Raw genomic sequence first — 23928 nt, forward strand, 5'->3', positions numbered from 1 at the left:
TGAAATCACCTGAAATGCACCAGAAATCTCTTTGTTACAATGTCAATCCTCACGATACAGTATTATATGTGTTTGATATCATTTGAAATGTTTTAGTGCGACTGGTACACATATCTCAACTCCACAGAAGTTAACTAGAACATCATAAATGTTTTAAGAGTTTAAAAATATCTTTCCTTGGTGTATGGTGGGTGTTGCTTTCAGCCATTTGGCCTCTCTTCTAATCAAGTCTATAGGACCTGATCAGTGGCGGCTACTGGTCTGTCAGAGAGGGGAAGCTCATTTTTGGCCAATTGTCTTATTTATTTAAAAGTAAATTCTGCCCTACGTTCCTTTTTAAGAAAATGGTCTTTTGCCCTGTGAATGAATGAACGATCTAAAAAAATATTAAACTCTGTAAAACTGAAACAAGGAATGTGGTGTATAATTGTGTGAAATGTATGATGAAAATCAAGCAATTTCGCCAAGCAAATATCAAAGAAATAGGTTGCAGAAGTTTTTATTTCGACTGAACTTGAGAAATCCGCGATGGGACTGAGCGCGAATAGCTTCAGTGATTCCTTATAGTACAGAATCGCTGTCAGTCAAAAGGAGATGCAGACCCTCCAATCAACACGCAGAAGCTCGGAGTCCGGGCCAGCCCACTCCCCATTCACTCCCAGAGACGCTGAGCGTCCGTGGGCAGGACATAATCGCAGCGTTTATCCAATGACCGTCTAGTTTCGAAGCGCTGAAAAAAAACGTTCAAAGCAGCCCCATTGAAGTCAATGGACGCTGGGCTTCAATAGGGAAATGCACTCTGCGGGAATGTATGAGAAGGAAATCGAGTCAGCCGACCTGCTATATGTAACTGATTCTGAACGAACTCGTCTTTGAGATGAACGTTTTCTAAAGCATTTTTAGTCAATACAATGTTAATATAATAGTATATATTTGACCATTAATTTTGTGACATTATAAGGGAAGCCGAGCCTTACACAAGTAAACCTCACTCCTCTGGCCTCAAGAGACGCTCTAGTGACTGACGCATTAATTCATCATTAGTTCATCAATAGCATCAAAGCATCAGGAAGAGCTGAAATCTGCAAAGACTGAGTGTATTAAAGAGGACAGTGAGAACGCGAGTGATCCAGAACCTGCAGAATGAAACACACTGAAGATCCTGAAGAACAAAGAGGTTGGTGTTTATTCTTCATTCATTCATGATGCTGAATAACATTTGTGATAGGAAGACTCAACACTTTAACACATTTACATAAAGATTTATAGTTTTCACGTGAAATTCTGCATCCATTGTACGATTTATTTTTTTCCACCTCGGAAGGGTGAGTCGAGATGGGCATATGGGCAACCCCTCTGTGCACGTCCCTGCTCAAGAAATTGCACATTTCTGTGCTCATTTTTATAGTTATCTTTACCATCAAAATTAATATGAAGAGGCAGCTTTTAGTTTTATTATCTTAGGTGATGACATAAATCTCTGTGATAGTGAAATTACTTTATTAGTAGTTGATAACTCAATTATAGAACTTAAAAACAATAAATCACCCAGGACTGATGGGCTTACCGCAGAATTCCACAAATGTCACAAGCATGCCAAGCTCCAGCCCTCACAGTACCAGCACATTCAGGCGGTGTCTCATTTCAGAAGGCTACATCCTCCGGAGGTCGCATTTGAAGGCTGTATACGTCATAAGGCCGTCTCATTTCAAAAAAGTGAGTAGGACACTCCAAATGCGACCTTCGAATGTGTCCTTCTTTCACAGGACTTCGGAGTGTGCATGAGGTGTATCCTTCAGGGCTGGAGATAACCCACAATTCTTTGCGTCGCCGTTAACAACCGTCATTTAAAAAAACATATGAAAAAAACGGCACCACCGCCATATACATGCAGGCGTAGATGTGTTGTTTAGGGATAACTTTTTAGTGCATTTTAAACGTTTAGAACAGTAAATGTGTTAGGGTTAGGGTAGACAAGAAACATTTCATAGTCATTTTCAAGTTATAAATAATTTTCATTCATATAGCAACGTGATACTTCTTGCCTGTGTGTCCTACGAAGGACGTTTTGTTTAATTCTGATTGAGGACACTCCGTATACTGCATCCTACACAGGAAATGAGACACAGCTTCAATCTCCGAAGATCTGATCACACACACCTGCATGTCATCAGTCCTCATCACAGTCAGCACTTAAAGGGTTAGTTCACCCAAAAATGAAAATCATTTAATAGACATTCATGTAGCGTCTGTGGTCTCTTTCATCAGGATCAAAGATGAGTCAATTCGGATGTTTATGGTGGATAGCTTTTAGCAACAGATAAATTAGGGGCCCGATGCCGACGAGTCTGGGGAAGTTGACACCTTAGACAGCTTTGTGACCCAGTTGAAATTAGACAGGCAGCATCTTTGGAAAACTGTGACAACTTCAATCAGATTGTTATCTGGTCACATGACTTGAACCCTGTTCCCCCCCCTCACATTCTCTCAGACAGAGAGACGCCGGAGACTCTTCCCAATACACACACACATACACTTTAATAAAGCGACTGCATTTATATAGCGCTTTTATCCAAAGCGCTTTACATTTTTGCCTCACATTCACCCATTCATACACCAACGGCGATGTCAGCCATGTAAGGCGCCATCCAGCTCGTCGGGAGCAGCTGGGGTTAGGTGTCTTGCTCATGGACACTTCGACACTTGGTCAAGTGGAACTGGGGATCGAACCACCAACCTTCTGGTTTGTAGACAACCTACATGAACCACTGAGCCACTGCCGCCCCTCATAATAAAAACTATTCCAGACTGTATATGATATATCCCTGTGTGTAGGTATGCTCCCTATGTCATACCAACATAGTCATGATGTATAAACAATGTAAGTTCATTTTAAATGCTTGTATTCCTGTGTAAGAATGTATCTCTGCCTTAATATCTGCCAGCCATAACATGTTTGATATCTAAATATTCCTTGATGCAACGATGCACAGAATAAGATTATGAAATGTATCATTAGTACGTTTAGTAAACTTGGGAGTAAAACTTTATAAACTCGACACCCTTTACGACACCTGATAAAACATGCAAAGTAGGTCGTAAACAGAGACATAAGAGAATCTTTCCCGCTCAGAATTCACCCTCTGGATTGGGTAAACTAACTCAGAAGGGGTGTGGATTAATTAATCTTAAAAGACAAGTGGAAACATTTCTTTGGGTCTTCTCTACTCATCCTCAGACCTTTCCTATTGTCCTCTGAAGCCGGCTCACCCCTTGCTTGTTTCGCTTGAAGTCAGCACGCTCCGCTACTCAGTTGTCAGACAAAGGCGGACCGGCACTGAGAACCATCTCAACGGTCAAGGAACTTTCACAACTTCAAAGGAGACCTTCTTCTCCTTTTGGCAACATTCGCTCTCAAACTACTTTCAAACTTCCCGCGGATCGGAGACACGATCACTTGGAAGAACTGAGAGAGAGCGCTCCAGCTCACAGAACACTCTGAGAGGATTCACACGCATTCTTTTATACTCAACACAAAGCAACCCATGCAAGTATAAATTCCATCAAAATGTAGATGCGTTTTAAGACGAGTAACCCTGTTTAAGGTGATATTGTTCTTTGCTGGCTCTCTGTAGTAATATTTGTGAAATGCCATTCTGAACCCTTCCTTTCTCTTCTTTCTCTTTTTCTATTTGTCATTACTCTGTATATACGTGTATTCTTTATTTAATCATATGTATTCGTAGTATCAATTATTAAAACCATTGTATCCATGTTTAATTGTCATTGTTACTGCTCACAAAACATAAATAACTTTAATTTTCAGATCTAGCTACAGGTCTCATGAGTATCTTTGAATACTTTACTATTATCCCAATAGCTCGGAAAGTTTATTCTAAAGTTTAACGGATCAGATGAGTTTTGAATTAATTCTTTAAAGGTTATTCTGTAATGATTTAATATAGATTTGTTAATTGCAAATCCATTGTTGTTAACCAAATTTATATTGCTTAAATACCAAGGTTAGGTATGTCCTATTGGGTGATTTGAAGATTTATAGTTTGATCATAACCAGTTATGATTAATAATAAATAATTAAATATTAATTCCCTATTGAGGTAATTTAATTTATTATTATATGTAGCCCAGTCGCTACATTCACGACAAGACGCACACCACCGGCGTACATTCTCGTGAATGCCCGGCCAGAAGAACCGGGCCATGAGACGGTTTAGTGTTGCCGTTTTCCCCAAATGCCCGGCCATTGGATTAAAATGAGCCGTCTGGAAAAGCATTTCCAGACGGCTTTTAGGAACTAACAACTGAGTTGTAATATGTTTGGTTTGGGCGTCTTGGGTCACCCGATACAACCTGTCTTTTATTAGAGAAAAATAGGGATAGGTGAGCGGACGTTCAGGATGAAGGAAGTGGCCGTCGATGGAGCAGACCTGATTAAACACGTGTTTGAGCGTCTCATCCTGGGACTGTTCCAAGGGGAAGTCATCACGCTCTGAAAAAATAGGATTTTCCAGAGCGCTCTGTTCCCCCGGGACAGCGTCCAGCGGTCTCGGCTCCACCTCCCTCGACTGAGCGGCCGCCCTACTGCTCTCTTTTTTCTCCCATGAGGCATCCGCACACAAATGCCTCAATAATTTATTAAAATTCGGCCAATTGGTACCCAGGATTAGCGGATGCCGGAGGTGCTGGTTAACTGCCACCTCCACCCTATGCTTTTGACCCCGGAATTGAATATCCTCAGGCACTAAGGGATACACCACCACCTCCCTGTGTACACACCGTACCTTAACCACACGGCTATTACCCCACGCCTCGGGCTGAATCAGACTTTGATGGATGGAGGTCTGGTTACAACCTGAATCCACCAAAGCCTGATAAGTACCCCCCTTAATACTCACGGGTATTTGGTACAAGCCAGCTTGATCATGGCAGCGTGCGGGGCGTCAGGGACCCGGACCAGTGTCCCCACCTCCATCACTGGACACTGGTCGATAAAGTGTCCTGGGTTCCCGCAACGCCAGCACGCCGGCCCAGGTTTTCCCGCGGCCTTAGTGGCTGGCAGTAGGCCCGTGAATTGCCATGGAGAGACGGCAGCCCGGGAAGCCAGCTGACCGGATTCCTGTGCTCCTCCCCCTCCCCTCTGGGCCGGCTGGAATGTGGAAGATGGTTTGCCCGAACGACCCCCTGTCCACCTTTGTGCCGGCCGGGGAAGTACACCACCTCGTGACCTGGGTAGAGGGACAGGTTTAGAGAGAGAAGGGGAGGGGGAAGAAGGAGAGAGAGAGAGAGAGAGAAGCCGCTTGTAAGGGCTCGCCGACCCCATGGCACGCCACCATCTCATCCTCTGCGACGTCGGGCGGTGGCACTGGAACCACTGTGCAGTCTTCCTCGTCGGGCGATGAACTGCTCCAGTGCCACACGGTCGATGATTCCCTCGACGTCACTCGCGTCGGCCATCAGCCACTTGCAGCATGAGTCCCGGAGCTGGTGTGCGAACATGAAGGGCTGGCCGAACTCGTCCAGGGTCAGGGTCCTGAAACGTTGGCGGAGTTGTTCTGGGGTCCGGCCGACCCGCTGAAGAATGGCGCGCTTCAGGTCGTCGTAGACCAGGAGATTCTGGACTGGCAGTTGGTGGGCGACTACCTGAGCCTCTCCTGACAGCAAGGGAAGTAGCCGTATTGGCCAGTCTGCTTTGGGCCATTCCCGGAACCCGGCCGCCCACTCGAAAAGTTCAATAAAGGCCCCGGGGTCGTCCTCGGGCCCCATTTTTGCGAGGGGAACGGCAGCGGCCGAGTCGATGTTCTGTCTCTGGGGAACGGCCCGAATCTCCCGGTCCACCATCCAGCTCCGGAACAGCTTCAAAGCGCTTCTGCTGCTCTTCCCTCACGGCCAGCAGGTCCTGATGGTGCTCCTGGTGTAGATCGGCGAGCGATTGGACGATGTCCGCAAGTGAGGTCTTTGGCGGAGTTTGCATGGCGGCGGCAGTCTTCTCCCTCCCGGGTTTCAGCACCAGTGTGATGGGGTTCGTGTGGGTGGAAGGAAGAAGACAGGGGTCGGTGTGACTGGGACTTGCACTCCTTATTCAGTTTTGGTCAAAGAAAACAAAATACGCTCTGTGGCGTTTTCACTCAAACAACACGATATGGATCGCTCCTTTCAACTCCTTTATTTTCCTCTCAGGATCTCAGCTCTCTCTCTCTGTTCGCTCAGGCAAAGTCCCAGTCCAAGTCTCTCTCTCTCTCTCTCTCTCACTCCCGGCAGCGGCTTATAAACGGTCTCTCCACGGCAATTACTGCAATCAGAAACAGGTGTTCGTCATCTGTGCGTGACCTACTTACCTGCCACTCTGCTCTTTCTCACCCGCTGCAGATCTCGCAGAACCACGCCCCCTCCGCCACAATCAGTTTGTGTGAGAAATAAAGCTGTATTTATTGAGCGTAATCGTCAGTTCTGGCAGGCTAGGTATTCAAGATGCTGCTAACGCTATTTGGACTCATCAGCTGATTTGCATCAGTGCATCAGCTGTTCAAACTCCCCTTGCTGCTAATGGCCATGATATATCAGCGCGCATCTTCAAACAGATTCAGTCGCTCTAACTGCTATTGCTTGCTCTTTGCTGACTATTTTCCGTTTCACTCATCAAATGGCTCATGCTGTTGTTTAGCCCCAAACGATTAGTGCTACTTACCTTTTTGTTGACCATGACTTCCAACACCTTAGAGGAGGACTCGTGGCAAAACGACTCATCTGAAGACACTCGGGCATTACCGATTCAACCGGACCAGGGGCAAGAAACCTGCCCGGATGACAACGCCGCCGTTCGTCGAAGTTCTCGCCGGTTGGTGAGTAAATCCTCGTCCCGTCCCTGCATAGGCGATTGGCCCGTGGTCAAAATACTGGAAACTTTGTTTACTAATGACATTCAGCCTCCGAGTGGCGCTTCTCACGAGGATTTATTTATCCTCCTCTGTAACTCTTTGATCGTTCCAGCAGTAGACTTGCAGCCGGTGCCTCCTCCTCAGTCCTCCGGGAAAAAGCACACTCTAAAGCGCAAAAAGACTTGCTCGCCCAGGCCCGGCATACGAATCGCCAGAAGGTGACGCGGTGCTCATGACACTGTCTGACATTCAATCTTCCCTCCTTGATATGGCTGCCAGAATTACGACGCTGAAAGATGGCTCCGCCTTCAGACCTTCTTTGACCCCCGTCTCGGTTCCATCGGCGTGCACCTCTGCTTCAGCTACCACCTCCGACTTGAATCTACACACGCGCTGGCCTCAGTATGATGACGTCATGACGGAATTCCTTCCTAAAAGGACCCTGGCGACCGCTGTACCTCTTTCCATGGGCTCGCCCTTTGTTCCACCAGCCGCTGCCATCTCTCACCAGTTAAGGAGCCAAATTTTGTCAGGTAATGATATTAATTTCGTTAAACTCTTGCTGGGCTCTGAGCTGTGTGAACGGCACGTCGTAGATTGTGGCGACGTTTCTGTCGAGTTAAAAGATGTGGACCCTAGACTGTCAAAAACTCTGACTTTTCCAGAGTTTTGCGTTGCTTTTGGCGTGTATAGAGACGTCATTTGTGAAGTTCATCCGACGCGCAGAGCCGAACTCGATACCTATTTGGCCATTATTTCCGACCTAGCTCTTTCTTATAGGGTTTTTTGTTTTTTGAATATTACTTTTTCTTTTATTACTAGAAGTCTTTTTCTGCAAAGGCAGCTATGTTCATTCAACGCTTCAACCAAAGACTGGACTGGTCCATGGTTGACCTCATGCCCATTAGTAGACATTTCACAGGACACCAGATTCTGTCCTGCTCCATTTGTGGCTCTCTCTCACACTCTACTACCCTGTGCTCTAAATCTAAGCCTACCTCTCACGTTTTCAATCCTGAACCAAGCCGTAAATCTGGCTCCTAGGTGAATAACCTTGCTACTCATCTTTGCTATAATTTTAATGAGAATATTTGTAGGATGTATAAATGTAAATATCATCATGTTTGTAGCTACTGTGGGGATGCCCACCCCAAGTCTGTATGCCGGAGGAGAACACACTTCCTCAAAGCAGAGAAAAAGAAATAAAACCATCAACTCCCATTAACGTTCCCAAGCTGGGAAGGGCGTTGAGGAAGCATCCGAACCGTTGTTTTGTGTTCATGGTTTTCTTGCTGGTCTGCTGTATTTGCCTGCTGTATCATTTTGCTGCAATAACTTATTTTCTGCGTCGCAGGAGCCGGAAATCGTGGATGCCTTGTTGGAGAAAGAGGTAAAAAAGGGTTTTATGATAGGCCCATTTGATAGTTCTCCTTTTCCGATTTTTAGGATAAATCCTATAGGGATTGCAACTCGCAAATATTCGGGGGAAAAAAAACTTTTAATCATCGACCTCTCCGCTCCCCACAATAGTTCGGCTAACAGCGTCAATAGCCTTATTCCTTCAGCCCCTTTTTCACAGTTTTACAGCACTGTCGACGACGCAATCAGCTTCATTTAAAAGGCAGGATGAGGAGCTTGGCTTGCAAAGGCAGATATTTCTGATGCTTTCAAAGTAATGCCTTTGCATCCTTCACAGTGGCATTTATTCTGCGTTCAGTGGAGAGAGAAAATGTATTTTTTGGTTAGACTCGCTTTTGGCTGTTGTCGCAGTCCTAAAATATTCAATACTTTGTCCGAGGCCTTGTGCTGGATTCTTCTTAACAATGAGAAGTAACATTTTCTCCCGGTGATTTTTCCTTCCGTAAAATCAGATCTTTCTATATCAGCTCTTAAACGCACCTTTTTTGATTTGGACATTCCTCTCTCGGAGAAAAAGACCGTAGGTCCCGTTAAAGTAATTGAATTTTTGGGCATTACTCTTAATTCTAACCGCATGCAAGCTTCACTGCCCCTTGAGAAATTATCGTGCATTAGACAAATTATGAAAGTCGCTCAACTTTCAAGGTCCTTTTCAAAAAGGGACTTGCTCTCTCTTTTGGGCCACCTCAATTTTGCGATGAGAGTAATTCCTCAAGGCAGGTCATTCATTTCCAGGCTCCTGGACCTTTCTAAAACTGCAAAAAATCTCACCTATGTTGTATTCTTGGACGCAGGATGTAGATCTGAGCTAAAATTTTGGTCTCTGCTCCTAGATAAGTGGAACGGTATTTCCTTTTTTCTTAATGATTTCATGGAATCATCTTTAGCTCTTAATCTCTATACGGATGCCGCGCCTTCCATAGGGTTTGGAGGGGTTTTCAAAAATGAATGGTTTGCGTGCGCCTGGACAGAAGAATTGCGGTCTTTACCTGCCGGCAACTATTCAACAGCCCTTTTAGAGTTGTATCCTATTATAGTTGCGTTCATTCTCTGGAGTAAACATTGGGCTAGGAAGCAAATTCTGTTTTTTTGCGACAACGACGCTACGGATTATGTCATTAATAAGGGGTGTCCATCTGTTCCATTCATCAATAGATTCATGAGACGTCTTACATGGCTGTCAATTTTGGGGAATTATCATTTTCGCGCAAAGCATATCCCCGGTTTAAATAATCAAATGGCCGATTCTTTGTCTCGTTTTAATTTTCAGAAATTTCATCTCCTGTGTCCAGCTGCAGCCCAAACGAGCCTGGAATGCCCTCCATTCAGCCTAACCATTCTAGATTAAGAAATCCTCTCCAATCCTATGTGCACTCGGCCACGCAGTACATGCGAGGGGGTCTGGCTATCTCTACATTAAAATCATATGATTCAGCATGGTCTGTCTTCATCACTTTTTGTGCTTCTTTATCTGTAGCTGCTATGCCTGTCAATATATCGTGTATTAGTGCTTTTATAGTCCACTGCTTTGAGGATCGGAAACTGCAGCCTTCTTCCATCAAAAGTACGGTCGCAGGCATCCAATTTCATCTGCGCTGCCTGGATCCATCTGCTTCCAGCATTTTGGAAAACCCATTCAATCGCCTTTTTCTGAACGGCCTCAAAAAACAGTCACCACAAGGCAATGATAAACGTATTCCTTTTACTTTACCTTTGGTTAAAAAAATCATATCTCAATTACAGGATGGGGGTTTTTGACCTTACACTGATCAGTTATTAGAAACAGTCATTCTCACAGCTTTTTTTGGTTCTCTAAGGGGTGGTGAATTTTCTTCACATATGTATTCCTTGTATGTCTTTTGTCCTCTAATTTTCATGCTGACCTACTTAGGGGACCGTCCTAGTGCTGGTCTGCAGGAGCCGCTGTTCGTCACGCAGGCCGGGAAACCATTGAAGGGGGGATTTTGAAATCCACTGCCACTTCAATATACCTGTATATATTTATATCCTAATTAAATTAATATCTATCTTCCTATATTACCTATATTATTATAATGATTCTATCCAGTTATGATTTTGCTTTTAGTTTCTTGTTTTCTAAAGTGTATGTTTGGTCTCTGACAAAAAAATTTCCGTTTACTGAAACACTAAAGACTCAAGATGAATATTGCCTGTACTATTGTGTGTTCCTCTCACTAAAAGAAAGCACATGTTATCAGTATGTTTTGGTAAGAACTGGTTAGAACTGGAGCTTAATCAGCTCCAACTTTGGAGAGACTGTGTATCTGTGTATGTGCGCAATATTCTATGCTACAGATCAGAATGGTGTACAATGGGCACCCTAAGAGATGGGTGGACTTGTTGTTCTGGGCAAGCTGGCGCCTGCTCCAGATCTGGAAGGTAACCCTACGGGCCTAATTCTGGGTGAAAGCATCAACAAGTGACACGTCAGTGGAAACGTGCATCAGATTAACTGACTCAAGTGGAAATTTACCATGACTGTGCATTGTCTCTGAGCCAATCAGAACCATCCACATCACAGTAATGACTTGGATAAGACCTTGAAAACGGTATAACTGTTGGGACAATTGTATGTACGATAGGGCGAGGCAACGAGATGGTGTGAGAGGGAGCGCGGCCTACGAACTCCTTGTGAGACTTGAAGCTGGCTTCTGCTTTTGAAACTGCAACTTATTCTTAAGTAAATTTTTATTTTAATTAATTGCAATCCTGACTTTCTTCACTACTGGTCCTGGGTCATAAGCTGTTAACCCCTAACACCATTGTCTAGAGCCTGGTTTGCTTCTCACCTACGCCTCCTCTGCCAATTCTGCGGACTACCCCCAGACTGCTATACAGCCCATTCTCTACGCATTGGTGCAGCAACTACAGCGGCAGCATCCGCTCCGGTTTTAACCCTCAAAGCCATGGGGCGGTGGTCTTCTGCTGCTTATGACCGATACCTTCGTCCTGACATTCGGGCCATTCTCGATGCTCAGAAGGCCATGAGCTCAGTCCCCTGATTGGTTGTCTAAATAAACATTGTGCCTCATCTGCTAACCTACTCGTGCTTCTGCTTTAGTGACACTTGCTATGGATGTGCTTAACAGCTGCTTAAATTTCATTTTCTTTAATTTTCACAGGAGGTTGCAGTTTGTTTTGGGGGAATGGTTCAGCTCTTTAGTCAAAATCATGTGAGCATCCCCTAATGATGTTGCTGTACCCTGACTCTCTGCTAAATTCATGGTGCTCATGAATTCAGGAGACTCATCAATTAGAACCATACTAATTTAAGTATTTAATTGTCTAATCCATCCTCTTGTTTTATCTCAAAAGGATTGCCAGGTGTGGTTTGTTTGGGGGGAATAGTCAGCTCTCACAGCCCTAAACTGTGCGAGCATTCCCTATTGCTGCTGCTGTCCTCTGACTCTCTGCTATTTCGCGGTGCTCATGAAAGGTGAGAGGACTCCCTGAACAGAGCCATACCGACCAAAACATTCATTCAGAATTATCAACTTGAATTGCAATTTATTTAAAAATTCCTAAATTAGTTTTATTCTAATTTTGTTCTTGACTTAAAAGACCTGACATAAATATAATTTTTTTACCTCAAACACAAAGACATCACTTCCGGTATACACGAGCTGGCTTAGTTTACACCAACGCCAGAAGTGAATCTCGTACGCTCTGGTGTCACGAACATAGGTTGTGTATGAAATTTCATATGATTTTACGACATTCTTACGTTTTTGTGTGTACAGCCAATCCGTATATTTTGCGAAACGGTGGTTTAGATGATTGGATTGGCAAGTGTATATAAATGTACATATAATATAATGCTGAAATGAGTTAGGGTCTATATGAAATGTATGGCAACCTTTGTTATTTGTGTTTGTTTTTGTTTGCTTATTTGTCATTTACAGTTTAAATATGACAACCAAGATTGAGGCACTTGTTCAGTCTCCACCTGTCAAGATGACAGTGGAGATGACTAAAGATATAATACATTATTTCAGTCATTATATATGAGAAAAGACTATTAAACTGATCGATAATTATACTATTATACTGATCTGATAGATAACACTGTTCCCTATATCGAGGGAACTTCGCACTGCGTCGGAACGACGATTTGGGGATACTCCCTTAGCATGAACGCGTCTGAAGTATGAATGAAACTAGTCCAATCCTTATTGGTCCTACGTCATGACGTAGATGTGACGGCATACCCGGAAGCTATAAAGGGGAGCCCGGCGCATAGTAGCGTCAGTTATCGCTCTTCAGCATAACGCTCTGTGTGTGTTTGAACATTGTCTGTCTATTTATTGTTGTCTGTCCCATATAAACATATATATATATTCAGTAAAAAAGAGACCTAAGAACGAAGATAATATGTCTAGTTCTGAGTTTAAGAGGTGCGTGGATCCGTGTCCCCGCTACATCTCGGGAACGGACACGCACTCTCTTTGTGTACAGTGCCTGGGCGTTCAGCATGCTCAGGCGGCTCTCGAGGGAGCCGCCTGCAGCCACTGCGAGCTGCTGACGCTCAGGGTGCTGAGGTCTCGGTTGGCGGTCTTTGACGAGGCCGGCCAACCACGCGAGCCCCGTGGTTCTGGGCCTGCGTCCGCTGAGGCGGCGCGGCGTCGCAGATCATGGGGCTCGCAGCTGGACGTATCAGCGGAGATTGAGACTGCCGAGGCACTTTCTCAATCTTCCTCTGATAGTTCAGAGATTCTCCCACCTCGTGTGGAAGCCCGCGAAGCGGCTTCTTCCCCCGCGGTGGAGAATCAGATGTTGATTCTCTCCGGATCCGAGGATCCGGAAGATATCAACATCGAGGCGGGTGGGGCCGCATATATGTCACCACCGCACCCACCCGCCCAAGAGGAGCTTATCGAGGTACTGACTCGTGCCGTGGCCAAGTTAAATATCGATTGGCCACAAGAGAGGCAGGAAGTCCAGCCATCCAGCAGGCTGGACGACCGGTTTCTCTCGCGCCGGGCTCAGTCGCCTCGCCGGGGCTTGCCGTTCTTTCCGGACCTGCACAACGAGTTGTGTAGGTCCTGGAATAGACCATACTCCGCGCGCATATCCAACCCCCCAGTATTAGATTATGCTAATGTTATGGGTGCGCGCGAGGCAGGCTACGGGACGATGCCGCGGGTGGAAGATGCTCTCGCGAGCTATCTGTCACCCGAATCGGCATCGTCCCTAAAAGCCCCGGTACTGCCCACCAAGCCATGCAGGGACACATCAGCGTTGGTGGGCAGGGCATATATGGCGGCGGGTCGGGCTGGTAGCGCTCTGCACACCCTATCGATATTGCAGGCGTACCAGGCCGACCTATTAAAAGAGCTTGACGAGGGAGAAGGTCCCTCCCCGGAGGATGTATTAGAGCTTAGGAAGGCTGCTGATCTGTCTCTCCGCGTCACCAAGGAGACGGCCCGTGCCATCGGCCGCTCCATGGCCTCTATGGTGACAGTGGAGAGACATCTGTGGCTAAATCTGTCGGGGATGAAGGAGAAAGATAAGACTTTTCTCCTAGACTCCCCGATCTCGCCTTCTGGCCTGTTCGGCGACGCCGTTAATTCGGTCGTCGACAGGTTTCAGGAGGCGAGGAAACAGTCAGCAGCCTTCCGACAGTTTCTCCCTCGTCGGCCAAAACCAGCAAAGGCTGCCCCTAGTGGGCAGCCGCAGCCGTCAGCCAGCTCCTCGCACCGTCAGGTGCAAAAAGAGAGCGTCGCTTCTAGAGCCCCTCCTCCGGGAGCTTGGCAACAGAGGCGGCGCTCTCACCAGCAGGCTTCCGTGCAGAAGGGCGATCTAAGGAACGTCCTTCTCGCTAAGAAGGCTGCTGGGAAGAAGTCCTAGCTGTGGTAGGGCTTCAGAGAGCGGTCCCCCTCGCGCGGGAACAACCGAGGTTGTCTCTCGCGCGACGCTCTCGAAGGGAAAACGATGTGGTAATCCCGCCGTCACAGACGCTTCGGGCCACATCGTTTTTCCTAGGGCACGTTTCGATCCAGTCGCCTCGAGTAAGACCTGCGACTGGGCGGGACGAGTGTCCAAATATCGAAAATCGTATTTCGTCCCCTGCCGGGCATCCGCTTCAGGGGACGGGAAACGAGACTCAAATAACACCCGAGACCAGCCTCGAGAGGCTGATTCCCTTAGTAGATTATCTCGGCGCATGGAAATGCCTTCCGAATATATCCACATGGGTCCTGCGTACTGTAGAAATAGGGTACAGACTGCAGTTCGATCACCCCCCGCCAAAGTTCAATGGGGTGACATGGACTGCAGTGGTGCCAGAGCGGGTTCGGGTAATGGAACAAGAAGTAAAATCCTTGCTGGCAAAGGGGGCCATAGAGTGGGTCCCGCCGTCAGAGAGGGAGGCCGGGTTCTACAGCCGGTACTTTATAGTTCCAAAAAAGGATGGAGGGCTTCGGCCGATTTTAGATCTGAGGTATCTGAACCGGTCTCTGAGGAGATTCAGGTTCAAGATGTTAACCATTCCCACAATCGTGAGTCAGATCCAGCCCAAGGACTGGTTCGTCACGATAGATTTAAAAGACGCCTATTTTCATGTCTCCATCCTTCCATGCCACAGGAAGTTTCTGAGGTTCGCTTTCGGGGGCGAAGCGTACCAATATCGAGTGCTTCCCTTCGGTCTAGCTCTTTCCCCTCGCACGTTTACCAAATGTATGGATGCAGCTCTGGCTCCATTGAGACTTCAGGGCATCCGAATACTAAATTACATCGACGACTGGCTTATTCTGGCCCAGTCGTCCGAAATGGCAGTTCAACATCGAGATGTAGTTCTAGCACATATCCAACGCTTGGGGTTGAGGCTCAACACAAAAAAGAGCGTGTTGGCGCCAGCCCAGAAAACTACCTTTCTGGGGGTAGTATGGGATTCGGTTTCGATGCGGGCGCAACTCTCCCCCGCACGAATCAAGACCATTCTGGCGGTAGTCTCAAGAATAAAGCTAGGCCAGAGTATCACTGTGAAACACTTTCAGATAGTGTTAGGGCATCTAGCGGCAGCGTCCAACATTATTCCGTTCGGCCTGCTACATATGAGAGCTCTACAGTGGTGGCTGAAAACCAAGGGGTTTTCCCCCAGAGGGAACCCATTCCGTATGATCAGAGTCACGCGCAAATGCCTTCGGGCTCTAGGTATATGGAAGAAAGCTTGGTTTCTGTCCCAAGGGCCAGTCCTGGGAGCATCATGTTGCCGGAAAACCGTTTCAACAGATGCTTCCCTAACTGGTTGGGGCGCGGTCATGGAAGGCCGCTTTGCGAGGGGTCTATGGGAGGACCATCATTCGACCTGGCACATAAACTGCCTGGAAATGATGGCGGTTTACAGGGCTCTCAGGAGTTTCCTCCCAGAGCTTCGCGGGTACCACGTTCTAGTCCGTACAGACAATACGGCTGTCGTGGCATATCTGAACCACCAGGGGGGGTTGAGGTCGCGCCCGCTATGCAAACTGGCGCATCTCATTCTTCGCTGGTCACAAGACAGACTGTTATCCCTCAGGGCAATGTATATCCCGGGGATACAGAATCAGGGGGCAGATATACTATCGAGGCAAGGGCTGAGGCCCGGGGAATGGCGGCTCCACCCAGAGGTGGTGGAGGCGATTGTCAGGAGGTTCGGCCCAGTGGAAGTGGATCTGTTTGCGTCTCGAGAGACGTCCCACTTTCCACTGTGGTTCTCCCTCACGCACCCAGCCCCGCTGGGGTTGGACGCCATGGTACAGACGTGGCCGAGGCGGCGTCTGTATGCATTTCCCCCCGTCGCTCTGCTCCCAGGGGTCCTGGAGAGGGTTCGGCAACAGGGAGTCAGTCTCCTTCTGGTAGCTCCTTGTTGGCCGACTCGGGTATGGTTCTCGGACATAATAGCGCTGCTGGCGGATCACCCGTGGCAGGTCCCTCTGAGGAGGGACCTCCTATCACAGGCGGGGGGCACAATATTTCACCCCCGCCCCGAAATCTGGAACCTCTGGGTCTGGCCCCTGAGGGGGCCAGGTTCCGAGAGGAGGGCCTGCCGGCAGACGTTATAGAGACCTTACTTAGCTCTAGGGCCCCGTCTACTAGGAGATTGTACAGCCTCAAGTGGAATGTTTTCGTCACTTGGTGTAGAGAACGTGAGGTGGACCCAGTTAACTGCCCAGTGGCTTCAGTACTGGAGTTCCTCCAAGATCGTTTCTCTGCAGGGCTTACCCCGTCCACACTTAAGGTGTATGTGGCAGCTATTGGAGCTTTCCACGCTCCGTTAGGTGATGGGCCTTTGGGTAGGCATCAGTTGGTTGTACGCTTCCTTCGTGGGGCGCGTAGGTTAAGACCTGTAGTGCGTACCAGAGTTCCAACCTGGGATCTGGCAGTGGTTCTCGAAGGCCTGGCTGAGGCCCCCTTCGAACCACTGGAGACAGCAGAACCTAAGAATCTAACGCTTAAAGTGGCGTTCCTCCTAGCTATTACCTCTCTCAGGAGAGTGGGAGATCTTCAAGCTTTGGCCATCACGCCAACCTGCTTGGAGTTTGCCCCGGGAGGAGTAAAGGCCGTACTCCACCCTAGGCCAGGGTATGTGCCGAAGGTTCCATCCAGTACGGTCAGATCTTTGGTTCTTCAGGCTTTTCATCCTCTGCCCCATGTGACGGCGGAAGAAGGGAGATTATTCCTTTTGTGTCCAGTTCGGGCCCTAAGGATCTATCTGGAAAGGTCAGCTCAGTGGAGGAAATCAGATCAACTTTTAGTGTGTTTTGGCTCACCCAAGAAAGGGCTGCCTGCGTCAACCCCTACTATCAGTAATTGGATTGTGCAGGCAATAGCCTTGGCATATCAGGTGCGCAATCTGCCTTCACCTATTGCCTTGAGAGCCCACTCGACTAGAGGCATGGCCTCTTCGGTGGCCCTTCTGTCCGGAGTCCCTATGCAGGACATCTGTGAAGCGGCTGGCTGGGCTACTCAGCACACATTTATAAGGTTTTACAGCCTACACCTCCCTGCGACCCCCGGCGGCAGGGTACTCCAGTCCTGATTGTGCCTGGTCTCCAGCTCACAATAGGGCAGGCGTATCCTTGGTGTGGCCTAGTGGGTACTCGTTCCCCAAATCGTCGTTCCGACGCAGTGCGAAGTTCCCTCGATATAGGGAACGGCTCGGGTTATGTATATAACCCTTGTTCCCTGAGAGGGAACGAGCACTGCGTCTCGTCGCCACACCGCGTATCGCCTGAGAGCATTATGCTTCATCGCGATAATTGACGCTACTATGCGCCGGGCTCCCCTTTATAGCTTCCGGGTATGCCGTCACATCTACGTCATGACGTAGGACCAATAAGGATTGGACTAGTTTCATTCATACTTCAGACGCGTTCATGCTAAGGGAGTATCCCCAAATCGTCGTTCCGACGCAGTGCTCGTTCCCTCTCAGGGAACAAGGGTTATATACATAACCCGAGCCGTTATTTCTCACAATATGACATGTATGAAACATTCATAATACAAAAACACTAATGATACTTAGATTAATACCATGCACAACATCACAATAAGAATCTATAAACTATAGATTGATTTTAAACTACCTTTAAAATCGCACATACATCTCAGAGATGTCTATTTGATGTGCCCGTTTTCATATAGAGGAAGTTTATTTTTATTTTTATTATGACTTTCCTTCATAAAAAATTACTAATTCTATATTAGTAAGAATTAAATTCAAGAAAATGAACACACTCCTGAAGATGAACTTTGGTTTATGTTTAATAAATATGATACTGCTGTAAATTGATCAATCTTTTCACTTTATTGCAACCTACACATGAATGACATGAATCCATGACAAGAGTCCTTTCATGCCTTTCTGACACATTGAATCTCTTGTTGCAGTGTTGTTTGTTTCCAGTGTGAATCTTCTGGCATTTTCAGTTCATCATCTCTAGTGAAGGACTTCAGTGTTGTTTGTTTCCAGAGTGAATCTTCTGGTGCTCTTTCAGTTCATCATCTCTAGTGAAGGACTTCAGTGTTGTTTGTTTCCAGTGTGAATCTTCTGGTGCTCTTTCAGTTCATCAACTCTAGTGAAGGACTTCAGTGTTGTTTGTTTCCAGTGTAAATCTTCTGGTGCTCTTTCAGTTCATCATCTCTAGTGAAGGACTTCAGTGTTGTTTGTTTCCAGTGTGAATCTTCTGGTGCGCTTTCAGTTCATCATCTCTAGTGAAGGACTTCAGTGTTGTTTGTTTCCAGAGTGAATCTTCTGGCACTTTCAGTTCATCATCTGTAGTCTAGACTTCCTGGACTGAAACGCACCGCCGTGTCTTTTCTGCTGTAACATTATAAATTGATCTTCTCCTTTGTGTGAATCTTCAGGTGTTCCTTCAGGGATGAGGCCCAACAAAATGTTTTATCACAGTGATCACAGTTAAACGATCTTTTTTCAGAATGAGTGAGAAGATGTGATTTCAGTGTGGAGGACCGAGAGAAACTCTTCCCGCATTGATTACAGGTGTAAGGTCTCTCTCCGCTGTGGATCCTCATGTAATTTTTAAGGTTTCCTTTACATGGGAAACTATGCCCACACTGATCGCATGTGTATGGCCTCTCTCCAGTGTGCATCATCATGTGTCTCTGAAAGCTTCCTTTAACATTGAAGCTCTTCCCACATTGATCACATGTGAAGGGCTTCTCTCCGGTGTGGATCCTCATGTGAATCTTCAGGCTTGAGTTATCTGCAAGTCTTTTTTTACACTGAGGGCAGGAGACAGATTTTATTGCTTCTGTTTTCCCTTTCTTGTTCACGTCTAGCAGGGCGAAAATAAACATTAAATCATGTGAGATTTCAAATGAGAAACGTAAAAAGCTCAAGTCAAGATCAATGAAGAGTTTTAATGCCACAAAATCTGCTCAACAATCTGTGCACAATTATGACCTATTTTAGAGGGATAGTTCACCCAAAAATTAAAATGTGATGTTTATATGCTTATAGTTTTACTCTCATGCTCTTAAATATGACCATTGACGTGCATTATACAACTGGCACACAGCAACGGTTGGAGTTAAAAATCTTAATTTGTGTTCTACTGAAGAAACAAACACACCTCTTGGGTGCCCTGGGGGTCAGCAGATAAACATCACATTTTAATTTTCAGATGAACTAACCCTTTAATGTCATTTAGTTGATTTGTGTTATAAATCACTAGTTTGGTTGTTCAGTCTCATGATGATTGAATGAGGAATGAAGAATAAACACCAACCTTTTTGTTCTTCAGTCTCATGATGTTTTATTCTGCAGGGAGCACTGGCGTTCTCTCTGTCCTCTCCTTCCAGCTGTTTTTTGGTTGCTGTGCCATGAGTGTTCTTCATATGAGTGAACAAAGAAGATAACTGAGCAAAACTCTCTCTGCATGGATAGCAGTGATAAGATTTCTCTACTGTATGGATCCTCATGTGTTGCTTAAGATAGGTTTTGAAAGCAAAACTCTTTCCGCATTGATCACACGTGTGCGGCTTCTCTCCAGTATGTACACTAACATGAATCTCAAGACTTCGTTTATCTGTGAAACCCTTCTCGCACTGATCACATGAGAATGGCTTCTCTCCTGTGTGGATCCTCTCATGTGTTTTTAGAGTTTCTGACCAACTAAATCTCTTGTCACAGTGTGAACACTTGTAAGGTTTTTCTCCAGTGTGAATCTTCTCATGTTTCTTCAGATTTCCTGAGCAACTGAATCTCTTATCACAGTGTGAACACTTGTAAGGTTTTTCTCCAGTGTGAATCCTCTGGTGCCGTTTTAACTCACTCCCTGTAATAAAAGTCTTCTCACACTCAAAGCACATGTACTCTCTCACACCAGTGTGTATTTTCTCATGTGCTTTTAAATTACCCAGCTGTGCAAAACTCTTTCCACACACAGAACATGAATGTGGCTTCTCCTTCTTATAAACGCCGCTGTGGATCCTCATGTGAAGTCTAAGATTTGATTTTATTGTGAAGCTCTTCCCGCACTGATCACATTTGAATGGCTTCTCTTCAGTATGAACACTTACATGAGTCTCAAGACTTCGGTTTTCTATGAAACCCTTCCCACACTGATCACATTTGGAAGGCTTTTCTCCAGTATGAATTCTTATATGACCCTCAAGACTTCGGTTTTCTATGAAACCCTTCCCGCACTGTTCACATGTGAACGGCTTATCTCCGGTGTGGATCCTCATGTGTTTTTTTAGGTGTGATGATTGCATGAAACTCTTCCTGCATTGATCACATGTGAATGGTCTCTCTCCAGTATGAACTCTCATGTGAACATTAAGATTTGTTTTTTGTGAGAAACCTTTCCCGCACTGATCACATGAGAACGGCTTCTCTCCGGTGTGGATCCTCATGTGAACTTTAAGGTCTGATGATTGTGTGAATCTCTTCCCACATTGATCACATATGAAAGGCTTCTCTGCAGTATGAACTCTCATGTGAATCTCAAGATCTTTTCTGTAGAGGAAGCTCTTTCCACACGTGCAGATGAAAGATTTTGTGGCTCTTTTTTTCTTTATAAATGTATTTTTAGTCTTTGAGCAACTCAAAGGTTTTTCTCCAGGTTTGACTTGATGTTCCTCCTCCACTTCTCTCAGTTCTTCACTCTCCTCGCTCTCTTCCATCAGGTCTGAAATCAAAGATAAAATAATTATTGTCAGTAAAGCAAAATAATTGAGAGAGAGAGAAAGAGAGAGAGAGATGAAGTGAAATGAAACAACTGTGATGTAATAGACAACTGCTAAAACCAGGCTTGTTTAAAAGGTTGAATGATTCTTTGATGCACATAATACAATTAATGCCCCTTATTCTTAATAGTAATGCTAAAGTAAGTATTTATTTTCAAATGAAAGAGATGAAAAGGTAAATCAAACAATGTGTGGTGGAAAGCTCCACCTTCACACCTGATTCCTAAGCTTGTTTACATGGCTGTTTAAAGCTGGCAATATGAAGAAAGACTGTGGTTTGGGAATGTGTTTTTGAAAATGTCCACCATTGTGTTACATGATGGATTTGAGTATGGACGTTGCAAAAGATGATAAATTTTCCAGAAGGGGGTTCTGAAGAGACATAGTATAAATTGATTGGGTCATAAAGTGCAAGACTTGGTAAATTGTAAGTCAAATGAGCCGGATTACAGAGACTCTCACCTATTGTCTTTAATAGCTTGTGTAGCCCATCCCATTCTTTCAATAGTTATGCAGATTGGATTAGGACTTGTGAAACTCTAGAGTCTGGGGCAGGTAACTACACTTCAATGCTTCATTTGCATCGTGCCTTTAACAAGCTTTGTCTCCATCTCCAAACACTGACCACGGAAAGTGTATATAAACTACAATGAGACTTTAGTTGAATTGATGACTGGAGCATCACAAACAATCCTCAAAGAATCCTGCTGAAGATACGTCAAGTATCCCTGGCCTCAGTGTCTGAATTTCAAACCGTTGCATTGACTTCCATTCATACACTTATGAATGCGGGACACTGACACACAAGCTCAAGTGATTCTCACTTCATTCCTGTTCAAGTTTACAGTGTCTGCAGAAACCCTCTTACCAAAGTTACAGTAAGAAGAATAAGCTACTGTGGATGACTTATATCATTTACGAGAAATACAGCTTTATCTGTAACATCAGTATTTGCTTGAGTTATGCTTACATACCCTGTCCACCATTTTTAACTTAATTTACTTGATACAGCTTGGTGGTTAGGTAAAACAACAAAAATCCCATTTAAATTTATCTAAATATACTGAAGTGTTGAATCTTCCTATCATGAATGTTCTCCAGCATCATGAATGAATGAAGAATAAACACCAACCTCTTTGTCCTCTTTAATAAACTCAGTCTTTGCAGATTTCAGCCCTTTATGTAGCATTTATTGATGAACCGTGAAGCTCCTCCCACACCAGTTCATCAATAAATGATGTGGGAGGAGCTTCATTGATGATGTAATTGCAGGGGGCAGAGCATTACTGAGTTTGAATTGCAGAATGGGAGGAGCTGATCTGCCAAAATAAATAATATAATATACTAATAATATACAAACTGGCACATCTTAAAGTCCCCCTGTGGTGAAAATCAAGTTTTTAAAGCTGTTTACATTCTGTTATCTGTGGTGTGTTTAATATGCTTTCAGACAAAGCATGAGCATTGCTGAGTATTTTCTCTTTAAAAACTGCAGTGATCTAAAGACAGCCTCAAAAACGTGGTTTGAAATCGCTGGTGTTTCTGATGTCACAAACTACCTTTTAAACAATCACGTTAACGTTGTAACACTTATTTTGGTCACATATTTAAAAAAAAGGGGATCCATTCCTCCCAGAGCAGAGTTAAGTATATTTAAGTTTTGACTAGAAGATTACCCAAACAAGCACATTATTGTTGCTGTTGCATATATGTCAACCAAACATTACATCCAAAGAAATAAGGAAAATTCACAACTACCCTTTGTTAGAGCATTAAAGCCCAACCATAACATGTTTGAGTCCAGTTAGAAATAAAGGGAATTTCTCACCGCTCCCAAATAGCTCAGGTAAAAGGTGAAGTATTTAAACACTGCTGATGTTTTAAAAGGGGGAAAAGAACGAAAGAAACTCCAGGCCAGGTTATATTCTCAGAGTAAGTTACCATGGTTTACCTCTTTCAGAAAAGGGCTTGATTTACCCGTTTAACATTCCTTCTATTCTGAAACAGAAAACCCAGCAGTTTCCCTCATTTCAGGTTAACAAACTCAAGAGTTTTCACTTAACCTCCTTTCTGAAACGGGCCACAGGTGAATGCATTACAACAGAAATAAATAATAATGATGATGATAATAATAATACATTTTATTTATAAAGCACTATGTATACATACTACATATTTGTAGTCATCAAATCCCCTCAGTCTGCTGAGCCCAATGAAATGAGCTTTAAGTGTGAATTTACAGGAGATGTGAAGACATCATCATCATAAATGAGGTGAAAACAGGAACTATTGAGATGAAATAAAGAGTCTTTTCAGCAGCTCTGTTAATATTGATGGGTCAAAATCAAGCTAGGGAAGATTGCTGGTAGATTTGACACAGAATGGCCAGATACATAAATGTCAATACAGATGAATATGAATACAGTTTGCCACTGGAAACATAACTGTCTCTGATCAGTGTCCTGCACTTAGAAACTGTTACATGATAAAGATGTAATTATTTATAACAAAGTAGTTATCATAAAATCAAATCATATTTCGATTTATAGTTACTTAGCAGTAGTGGTTGATGATTATGTCATTTGTATTGTCTTTCAGTTGAGCAGTTTAATAATCTTTTGTCATATATCCTGAGCAGTGGTGGAATGTAACGAAGTACAAATACTTTGTTACTTTACTTAAGTACATTTTTCATGTATCTGTACTTTACTTAAGTAGAATCAATAGTGCATACTTTTTACTTTTACTTCGTTACATTTTGCAGCAATTATTATACTTTCTACCCCACTACATTTCGGCAACGTTTCGTTACATTTTTGTTACATTTTCTGATCAGTTTCAGGGCTCGAGATTAAGGCTTGCCTGGATAATAATATATAATGTACGTACGTTATAGGCT

The 23928-nt window shown here is 44.9% G+C and overlaps 1 protein-coding gene across 1 annotated transcript in view; it reads right to left on the reverse strand.

The window, feature by feature from the left end:
- Positions 1-18647: 18647 nt before the first annotated feature.
- LOC137048117 (uncharacterized) overlaps positions 18648-23928 on the reverse strand; it is a 137932-nt gene continuing 132651 nt past the window's right edge. The window contains 3 exon segments of the mRNA XM_067426123.1: positions 18648-19019; positions 19761-20794; positions 21949-21959. Coding sequence (XP_067282224.1) covers positions 18648-19019; positions 19761-20794; positions 21949-21959 — 1417 coding nt within the window.

This window comes from Pseudorasbora parva, chromosome 2, assembly GCF_024679245.1.
Source record: "Pseudorasbora parva isolate DD20220531a chromosome 2, ASM2467924v1, whole genome shotgun sequence".
NCBI lineage: Eukaryota > Metazoa > Chordata > Actinopteri > Cypriniformes > Gobionidae > Pseudorasbora > Pseudorasbora parva.